Source organism: Salvelinus namaycush, unplaced genomic scaffold, assembly GCF_016432855.1.
Source record: "Salvelinus namaycush isolate Seneca unplaced genomic scaffold, SaNama_1.0 Scaffold38, whole genome shotgun sequence".
In the NCBI taxonomy this organism is placed as follows: domain Eukaryota; kingdom Metazoa; phylum Chordata; class Actinopteri; order Salmoniformes; family Salmonidae; genus Salvelinus; species Salvelinus namaycush.
Genome location: NW_024060785.1, coordinates 510,211 through 521,193, shown reverse-complemented (window position 1 = coordinate 521,193; position 10,983 = coordinate 510,211). Strand labels below are relative to the sequence as shown.

Below are 10,983 nucleotides of genomic sequence, written 5' to 3'. Positions count from 1 at the left end.
TCTTAAAAAACAAACGTGTAAACCATTTTTATTGACCAGAATGTAACTGAAAATACAATGGCAGCCTTGCCATTGTCCATCAATAACAAAACATTTTTTTTTCGTATAACATTTGGGGAAACGTATGCAGTCATTGTAGTCTTACATTTTGTTGGCCAACCAAAATTACCAAAACGTTAACCCGTAATAAGGCTAGGGTGGCTGAGTGTAAATACATGGCTCTGAGTGTAAACACCTTTTCACTAGAAACGTTCTTGTGTTCAAATTACCGTCAGTGCGAAATAGCTAGAAACCTTTCGTATTTCCACTTGGCTGCACCTACTGTTACGATAACGATAAATCAAGTGCAATACCTGCGTCGACCTGTGTCGAGCAGCAAAACACCGGAAAGCTTCTAGCCTACCGGAAAGTTACAAGAAGAACAAGAATAGTTACCTCATCCGGTCATGTCACACTTGTTGTTTATAGATTTTTCTCCCACACCAGATGTCTGGACCCTGGACAGATAACAGGTAGGTCGCCAGTTCGTCCCTTGTTGTCAGAAATACAGCATGCATACACATTTGTTTAGTGTTTGTTAAAGTGTTTGGTTTAAAAAACGTGTTAAACCAGTAAGGAAGGTTACGTAACTAAGGTGAATAAAGTTGCATACACAACATAGAATGTGTGGATATTTTTGGTGCATTACTTGCGTATATTTGGATATCATTCTCACTTATTATTTTAGCCACCTATACATTAGGCTATATATTCCCCTTTTTCCTCTTTGCATCTTCAAAGAAATACACATTGCCACTTAATCTGTATTCATCTTGTGACTTTTCCTTAGAAGAAGGAGAGAGGGACCCTAGGAGGTACGTAAAGGAGTTGATGAAATCCTGTTAAGACAGACAATCAGGTGAGAGGTCCTAACTAGTCAATGATCTAAATTTATCAAAACTTGTAGACACTGTAGCCTTTAAGGACTGGAGTTGCACACATGCCATAGAACAACATGAACAAGGAAGTGACAGACTAATAGTGCAATGTTGGTAAATGGTGACAGACTGACTGATCTGCAAGTAATAATAAATATGTATTTGTTATGCAAAGTGATTTGTAGATCAGTCAGTCTGTGTGGAGAAGGATGAAGACCTTTAGTGACGTGCAGAACATAGTAAAACACACACGCTATCAATGACATGCAGCTTTTGTCATAGACGGGGGAGGTTACTATGTGAAGGAATGTGTTAGTGTAACAGTATAACTTTAGTACGTCCCCTCGCCCCGACCTCGAACCAGGGACCCTCTGCACACATCAACAACTGTCGCCCACGAAGCATCGTTACCCATCGCTCCACAAAGGCCACGGCCCTTGCAGAGCAAGGGGCAACCCTACTTAAGTCTCAGAGCAAGTGACGTAACTGATTGAAATGCTAGTAGCGCGTACCCGCTAACTAGCTAGCCATTTCACATCCGTTACATTAGGATTGGAAGTTTTCTCTTTATGTTTCTTTTGAGATGGTATGGCCTCTGAGGACCCCCAAGACCAACTGGATGAGGCTATTAAAATGGCAGAACGCCTTGCTGAGGAGCTCAACCCAGAGAAGGACCCACAAGCCCAACTGGACGAGGCAATTAATGAGGCAAAAAGACTGGCTGAGGAGCTCAACCCAGAACGGGTAATGTAACAAGTCGTACATTACCGGTAATGTAACCCCTACAGCTCCCATACGTGCATAAATATTCCCAACACAACCCCAGCACCACAGCGTTATGATTTATCATTGCTTTTTGTTTGTCAAAGTAGACCCCACATGGCACAAATGTGAATTTAAACGTAGACTCCGTGATATGATCTGAACACGGGCATCAATGATGTTGCCCATTCAGCATGAGGCACAAGGGTGCACTAATTAGCATCCTTGTGAACTTCTACACATGTTAGCAGTGTGAGTGAGCCAGAACATGGGTCTACTGCAGGTGCCTTTCCTCAGCTGACAAATCACTTCACCTTATGTGGAAATAAAATGATTGCTTGTGCTCCATATGTGCACAAGCGAGCCATGCTTGTGGGAGAATTTTATTAGTGGGCCATCCATGATAATTGAAATGCACTTTTTAGGAAAATAATAAGAAAAAGACAAACAAGCCTCCAGGGATTAGGTTCAGATGGAGACAAAGGGATGAGAGAGGACAGATTGTTTCTCAAACCAGGAAGGCAACTACATCCACTTCTTTTGGTAAGTTTCATCCCGTCTAGGTGTTTAATTTTATTGATCCCTGATCTGACTTTTTCCTTTCAAACATACTGTATCATAGTATATCAAACTTTTGTTGCCGTGCCATAGGCCGGTCTAGTACCATCTACCCACAGCACATAATATATTACATGCAGGTCTGATCCCACCTTTCCCTTTCCCTAACTGTTGTCTCTGATGAAAATACATATTTAACGAAAGGAGAGTCAGAATTCCAGCAAATCTTTAGAATTGAAACCTTTTTATTACCAATTATTTCAGCTCCAAGGGCCAGTACATCAAGAGCCAGACTAGTGCAACATTTAGGGCCAGTCACTGAGGAAGAATCAGGTATTGATGAGCGATTGAATATATTAATCTATACAATTCCTTGTTATTCAGTGGCCTTGTAATTCATTTATTGTATTTTTATTAAATCTGTAATTGGTAGTTGAAACAATAATAAAGCACACTCCCCATCCCCTGTTTTGGTTAAAAGCTGAGTGATGGGGTTGGCGAAATGTAACCACTTGAATTTATTGAGAGAGCTATTATTGCAATAACTTACCATCAATGTTATATAAAATAATAGTTTTAACCATATAGCATTAATATAAATCCAAAAATGGCTTTATCAACTTCTGAATGTTTTTAATTCTAACCCTTTCCTTTTTTGCATATCTTATTTTAGAGACGAGTACCAGTGGATTGGAATCCACTCCAGTTTTAAACATTGATGAAGAAATATGTATGTTTAAATTGTTTTACTTTCAAAATTGGGGTCATCTTGGTGTTACTGAATTATACTGCACTACATCTTTATTTTGACAGTGATGCAACATTTTTAAATGTGTCTCCAGAATTTCAGATTTGAGATCAAATGTTTGATATGAGGTTACAGTACAGAATGTCACCTTTTATTTCAGGGTATTTTTAGACTTTTCTGATTTTCCGTATCGAAATGAAGGCACTTTATATGTCTAGTTGCAAGTTTTATTGGTCGTATGTACAGGATACTGATGGTAACACAATCCAACGAAATGGTTACTTGCAGGTAGCTTCAGGACAAAGCAAATTAAAATGCTGGAGTGTAGAGACAAATTCAACATTTTAGCATCACTGTCCAAATACTTCTGTAGGGGAGTGCAATAACAACATCCTGGCAGAGCTTTTTCCTCCACATTTCCTTTAATATGAAGCAATCTGCCATTCCACATTATGGAATTATTCTTAGTTGAATTCATTCAAATCCACTATTGGAATGTTTACACAGAGTCGTTCCTTTTGTAACTACTGTCTGTAATTGTGGAAGCTGGAAGCATTTGCCTTTGAGGAGAGTTTACTCTGTAGTCAAAATACACTGAGTGTACAAAATATTCCTAATATTGAGTTGCACTCCCTTTTGCCCTCCGAACAGCCTCAATTCGTCAGGGCATGGACTCTACAAGGTGTCGAAAGCGTTCCACAGGGATGCTGGCCCATGTTGACTCAAATGTTTCCCACAGTTGTGTCAATTTGGCTGGATGTCCTTTGGGTGGTTGACCATTCTTTATACACACGGGTAAATGTGGATCGTGAAAAACCCAGCAGCATTGCAGTTCTTGACACAAACCGTTGGACCTGGCACCTACTACCATACCCCTTTCAAAGGCACTTAAATATTTTGTCTTGCCCAGTCACCCTCTGAATGGCACACATACACAATCCATGTCTCAATTGTCTCAAGGCTTAAACATCCTCCTTTAATCTGTCTCCTCCCCTTTATCTACACTGAAGTGGATTTAATAGGTGACATCAATAAGGGATCATAGCTTTCACCTGGTCAGTCTGTCAGGCAAAGAGAATGTTTTGTACTCAGTGTGTTGTTGCTGTTTTAAGAACATTCAGAATTTCTATTTGACGATGGGATCAAGTTCTATTTTTTGATATTCCAATTTAGACTTTACTCAACATTTTGGTCTGCCCTGTAATTGAATGTACTGTAGAATCAAAGCTGAGGTTTTTGGCTTGTCACACCATAGATTGTGCAGAGATATATTTGCTGTCACCCACTTACAGCCCTATGTGCATTTTAATATATTAATTATATCATATTCTTAATTGAATCATTTTCCCATTTTTGTGTTTTCAAAAAAGCAATACTTCATAGAGAAATTAACATCCTCCTAGCTGACTTAGAAGACCCTGAGTGTTCAAATCCTGCTGTGCCTGGTGCATCACACAGTTGGAGTGTGAGGAAGGAACTCTCACAGCATAGGTGGAGGGAGTCCAGGCCTGAGATTGTAGATTCTCTGCTGGCTGCAGAGCATGCTTCTCAGAAGATCTGTCAGTCATGCAATGTGAAAAGGGCTATTCTGCGATGTAGAGACTGTCTGCCGAAACAGCTTTACTGCGACGACTGCGATGTCTCTACACATGCAAAGTTCCCCCTGCACAACAGAGAGTCCATGATCGAGGGGTTCTACACGCCCCTTCCTCCAACTACAGCCATATCCCTCCACAGTGATGGCCAATATGCACTTCATGAACAGGGTGTGTTTAAAAAGAAATTGCGGCTGATTGTATTATATCAAAGTTCAAATGTATTGTTGTTTATTGTTGTATATAAATATTGTCCCTAGATTGTTTCTTACCATTGGATGTACCAGAGGTGATATGTGGTTGCCTGACAAGCACCATCCATGTTGGTCCTGGGAAACATATCATCCTCGTAGGAATAAATGGTATGTGCAATATCTACAAGAACCAAACAGTGATGTAGCAATGTAAAAAAACATTAATTCAGACTACATTTTTTCCCTCAAGGTCGCTACAATGTCACAGTGCCTGTGCTTACCTGCACAACTTGTCTTAGCACCTGGACAGCAAACTTGGCAGATCTGATAAAGAATGGGTACTGGCCTGCCACTGTCAACTGTGACACCATATACCAGGTAGATCTGTTCAGCTCTTTTGAGGAGCTGAAAGTGTCAGCCCCAGGAATGTCCCGTCTGGCGTTTATGCGGATTTTGGAGCAGCGAACTGACTACTTTGGCAGGGTAACAATCAATTATACTCAGCTTTACCAATGTATGACTTCAGGTTAACTATGTTACATTTTGTTACAACACTTTGTGTAACATAACTTTATTTCCAGTACTATAACTATGTTAAAACTTCAGGTCTCTTGCTACAGTATGTGTTAGCCTCCTGCACCACTGTCCTGCCATGCCCCTTATCTGTGCCACTCTTGCTACAGTGTGTGTTAGCCTCCTGCACTACTGTCCTGCCATGCCCCTTATCTGTGCCCCTCTTGCATCCAATATTTCTGCTCTTTACAACATAAATACTCGTCTTACTTTTGCATTGACTTTCACCTGCTTTGCTGTCAACACTATGTACTGGCCCTACTTTAACTCAAATCCAGTCAGCCATAGTGAATTATAGTATGTTTTGTTTATACTATTGTTGTAAGTTATTTAATATATTTTCTATATGTATTTTTCCCTTACCAGAACGGAATGATCTGTGGGGACACTTTTCAAAAAAGCTTCTTTGAGTGGACGTACTGCCGCTCTGAAATTGATCAGGTCTGTGATATACAGTACTTTGACTGCCCAGCCTGTTCACCCAGCATGCTTGCAGTGTCAGTGGACGGGAACAAGAAGCTGTATCGATTCAAAAAAGGGTATGTAAAACTATTCTTAATTTATCAAATAACACCGTACTCTATATCATTTAAACAATCCTAACAAGGTTAGCCTTTTCTTTGTCCAGTGTGAATGTTTTCAAATGCAGTTGAGGTCATTCTTAGCTTAAATGTTTTGAGTTTGTAATGAAATGAATTATCAACATTGTCAAGTGTCCCACAATCAGTTACTGAGGTTGATTGCTATTTCATGTCACTTATTTAATGTTTTTCACCTATCCTTTCAAGGACTGATGACAAAGGATTCTTTGATGGCGTATTTATCTGCAAGGATGAGGATGTGTCTGACTTTGTCAACTATGTCCATACAAAGACTAAACATGTACGTTCCCTGTGTATCGTCTAATCTGTGAAATAGGACTGGCCTCGGGCCATCTGACTCAAAGGCAGACTCGTTATACACTATTCCAATAAAAACATATAATTTTGGAGAGATGGTAATCCTCTCTCTTCAAGTCCAGGGTCGTTACACCACTCCCTCTGTTCAGAAATGCAATACACTTTACAAGTGCTTCTTTTTGACAGTCAATTTCCAACTTCTGATCTCCATTGTAGGGAACACAGGGGGTAGCTCAGCGCCCTCAGCTAGATTTTAAAAACCTAACCACTGTCCCGTTAACACTTCCCCCCCCAAAACATTATTTCTACCTATACTCTTCTACTCCCTTGCCTAGGGTTATGGAAAAGGGGTGGAGCATCCCAGTGGACAGCAGCTAAAGAGTCGTCAAGGAAAACAAAACAACAAACTTGATGAAGAGGGACTGGAAGTTGCCGTCTGCCGCCACGGAATACTTCTAAGGAGCCTCAACATGATGCGTGGAGAGATATTTGCGTACCCACTGTTCTTGCAGAAGGAATTGTCTGGCAGCAGGAACATACAATTCATGTGTACGGATGTGATCTGCAAATTTTGGCCATACCTGACCAAAGTTGCTCTTCATTGTCCAGAGCTCGCCACTCTTCTAGACATGAAGCCACTTCTTTCCGTCATGCATGCAAAGGCACATCGTTTGAAATGCGAGGTAAGTTTTTCTTTATTAAACTGTTCAAAGAGAATTTCCAGCTTCAGTCCTTTACAAGGCTTCCCATTTAGATGTTTGTTATTCACATAATTGAAATATTAAGTCAATATTTTTTTAAATGTTAATTAAGATTAAGTGGGGAGGACGGAATCAGGAAGGAGCTGGCACAACTCTGGGGGAGGAAGTGGAACAAGGGAACAGCTTCTTGTCGAGGGCTGCAATCTGTTCCAAGCAAATGTCCAAAGGAGGTAAACATTTGGTTTAATGTTGTTCTATTCAGTTATGTTAGTACTTATCTGGAATAAGGAGTTCTATTTTGCTTTTCTAGCAAGAACAGATATGCTAACCATCCAGGCCATGGGGTGGAACAGAAGGAAGAAAAACAACCTGCACAGAGTATTGTCCAGAAGATACTTGAAGGTGTATTGTGTGGATCAATAAATGTATTTTATAAGTATTATATCTATGCATTTCATTTATTTTAAAACAATTAATTATTCTGTTTTGTTTTTGTCATAATTCTCAGACAACAGCAAAAATCTTGGAGGAGACCCAGACTCTCGAAAAGGTTAAGAGTGATTTGGGTGTAGGTGATGAGACTCTGTACAACTGGACAACGGAAGTTCAGCAATGGGCTAATACAGGTAAAATAATACAAAAAATAAATAATCCTAAATGTAACTCTCCTGGACTGTCACATTGACGTAGTGGAGAGGCTTGTGTACTCCAATGACCCTGAGAGCTAACCCTTAGAGGGTGTATTCCATCGGCAGGTGCAATCAAGCCGGACAGGTGGAAGGGTAGGAGGCAGACAAAACATTCCCTGGTTATCCAGGTTGGGGCTCACTCACCCCCCACATAACAAATAATTTGTTACAGAAACCTTCACAGGCCCCATGTTCCTCCAGGAAGTGAGTGCAACTACTCACCGTTGGAGATACGTTGTTAATTTTTAGATTTATTGTATTTCAGAGGAAACAAATATGAACATGGATGGTCCTCAGGTACTACAGAGAACAATTGAAGTCCTGTTTCTTAGCATCAAACAAAGGAAACGGAACCTCTACCGTCAGACAGGTTTGTTACATTTCATGAATATTGAATTGCACACACTTCATTTCTCTTTTATTTCAAAGCCATGCAATTTAACAAATAATTCCATTCTCCTTTTGTTTTGATGACAGATGGATGCAAGAAAAGACACCCTCTGCGCAGAAAGATATTGGAAGAAAAGGCCAAATTGACAGCTGCCATAGAGGAGTACAACACCCTTGTACCAGGTTCAGCAATACCATCTGCAGATGAGATCCTTTCCGCAGACCTTCATGCATGGCCTTGGGAGCTGCATGGACAAAGTAAGTAGTATGTTTGTGTGTCACAATAACTATGTTTCTGTTTTGCTATCTGTGTTTGTTCAGTTGCACAAACACAGACAGCACTGCCAAAGTTACAAATCCACATTGGGTTCTTATGAATTTACAGCTGACCTACTGACAAAGAAAATAGCCTTTGACCGGGTGATGCTCCTGAGACGGCTGAAGGAGGAAGAGTTAATTGTCCTAAAGGAAGTCAAGCAGCACTGGGAAAGCCTAAAGAGGGAATCACAGAATGTGCAAGACCTTGCTTCACATGTGGCACTTGACCTAAGCAGGCAAAGTAGGGAAACTTTCATTTAATATGTACAATTGATGTTGGCACCCTGTAATTGCTATTGTATTGAAGGAATACTTCATTGTATTTACCCTACACATTACGATTGTTGGTGTTAGGCTGCCAATTGAATCAGTCGGAAGCTGGGAGCAGAGGTCTCTTCTCCATGCTTCAGAGGAGAGTCAGCAGCCTCAGAAGACACCAGGACTCTGTCAAACTGATATACAGCAAAGCTATGGGCCAAGACACCTCCCTCCTAGAAGATAACTTCATAGATTACCTCCTGGAAGAGGACCTAGATGACATCTATGACAGCGTCCACTACAGCTCTGATGACGAGGAATCTATCACAGACTGAAGGTGTTCATTTGGGTGGGTGCAGTTTGCACTGGGTGAAAAGTGATTCCATTTGTTTTGCATATGTGCTTTTTCTGCCTTCCTAAGGAAAAATAGTTTGAAGATTTTATGGAAAATAAACTTTTATGTTTCTTCCTTGTTGACAATGTGATCATGTGGCACAGATTTGAGAAGGGCGCTATTACTGCTTTTGCCCGGTTACATGACCAGGTCCGATGCACCCCTTTAAATGGCCAATCTGCAGTTGCTACATCCACTTTTGGATGCTTGAAGAATATCATTTATAAATGCCTCATGAATATAGTTCCCCTGCCGTACCCCATCAGATCCCAAAATATATATATTTTTTCTACTCGAATGTTTGTAAACATACACTAGCATGTGTCAAACTCATTCCACGGGTAGGCCGAGTGTCTGTGTTTTTGCTCCTCCCATAATTGATTAATTGAGGTCACTAATTAGTAAGGAACTCCCCTCACCAGGTTGTCTAGGTCTTAATTGAAAGGAAAAAACAAAAACCAGCATACACTAGGCTTTCCATGGAATGAGATTAACACCACTGGACTATAGCCTCAACATGGTTTAAACCAGGGGTGTCAAACTCATTCCACGGAGGGCCGAGTGTCTGCAGGTTTTTGGTTTTTCCTTTCAATAAAGCCCTAGACAACCAGGTGTGGGGAGTTCCTAACTAATTAGTGATGTTAATTCATCAATCAAGTACAAGGGAGGAGCGAAAACCCGCAGACACTCGGCCCTCCGTGGAATGAGTTTGACACCTGTGGTTTAAACTATGGTTCCATTTCTCCAGCCCCATCCCTCTATGGTTCCATTTCTCCAGCCCCATCCCTCTATGGTTCCATTTCTCCAGCCCCATCCCTCTGCTTTTTACAGAACCATTGGCGGGGAGAACGATTTATTGTTTCACCTGATGATTTCCGATTTAAACATTGTTAAACTGTAATGTACTGTGCTTGTGTGTGCTTATGAGTTTAGTTAATAAAAAACTAAAAAAGGTTATCTTTGTCTTCAAGTAATCGTTTGCGTCCTTATGGAGCTACATTAGTCATGGGCTTTTATGTCAACGATTCCTTATGTATGTATGAGATGTACAAATGCTTAACTTGTACTGAGTACTTTGACCAGTTACTTCTTTACTCTCAAGTAGTTTTCGAGAGGGCTACTTTACTTGTACTTGAGTACAAGGACTGACTCCCATCAGCTGCAGATGAAACCGGTTTGTTGAACATTTATGCCCAGAATCTACAGGCACTGGCAATGAATCATCAAAAGTATGGACCCTGAATGATTGAAGTGATTATTTTATTTTATTATGCTGACCCAATTATGACCCATGACATATTTGGGGAACAATAATGCATAGCCCTTGTCTAAGCTGCAAACTTGGAAATGTTCCTATTGAAATGGGGGTTGTCCCATCCTGAACAAGCCAGTTGCAAGTGACATATTCTTAACGCTACTATTAGCAACACCGTATTATTATTGAAATTAGATGACAAAAATGAAAGTTATGCAGGCAGGTCTGACATAGTGGGAGAACTGTGAACATGCACTTATATATATCTGTGTTGTCACAGCGTTTGGCCACGTCTTCGATTTGGTCATTCGGTCAGAGTTTGTTTTTGTTATGTGCGTCGCAATGGCCGTGACGTTTCTAAATTTTCTGATTACATTTTTAAACTATTCATAAATTATTCTTGCGCAATGTTACTTTCATTTGAATGTCGTAAACATTCTCGGATTCTATAAAATAATTGATGTAACAGATAAATTCTTATGTTACAGAAACCGGAAAAGTTGTGAACTACAAATGTGGCGCCATTTTGTAGTTTATTACTAACCTTAACCTGTTTGTTTTTTATCAATATCTTCGCCAATATCAGTCTAATTGATGTGTAGAATGATCTGTACATTCATTAGGACATACATAACGCTGTACTGCAACAGCACATGCCAATTCAATGTCTGAAGTAGTGCACTTTCTGAAATGTGTTTTTCGTCATAACTATTTAAGTTTGACATGTGTGAT

At 40.2% G+C, this 10,983-nt stretch overlaps 1 protein-coding gene across 5 annotated transcripts; it reads left to right on the top strand.

The window, feature by feature from the left end:
• Window positions 1-422: 422 nt before the first annotated feature.
• LOC120040802 lies at window positions 423-9,516 on the top strand. 5 transcript variants are annotated; one of them, XM_038985808.1, is made up of 19 exons: window positions 423-512; window positions 830-854; window positions 1,501-1,661; window positions 2,105-2,222; window positions 2,502-2,570; window positions 2,911-2,967; window positions 4,356-4,751; window positions 4,841-4,942; window positions 5,025-5,257; window positions 5,714-5,886; window positions 6,136-6,229; window positions 6,582-6,929; window positions 7,060-7,177; window positions 7,258-7,349; window positions 7,456-7,573; window positions 7,902-8,006; window positions 8,114-8,284; window positions 8,412-8,585; window positions 8,699-9,516. In XM_038985808.1, the coding sequence occupies exons 3-19, from the start codon at window positions 1,506-1,508 to the stop codon at window positions 8,935-8,937; spliced, it is 2,763 nt and encodes a 920-aa protein (XP_038841736.1). In that variant the 5' UTR covers window positions 423-512; window positions 830-854; window positions 1,501-1,505; the 3' UTR covers window positions 8,938-9,516. The 5 variants fall into 5 exon arrangements, with proteins under 5 accessions (XP_038841736.1, XP_038841734.1, XP_038841738.1 ...); XM_038985806.1 differs by having other exon boundaries at window positions 830-898; XM_038985807.1 differs by having other exon boundaries at window positions 446-512; window positions 833-898.
• Window positions 9,517-10,983: the final 1,467 nt, after the last annotated feature.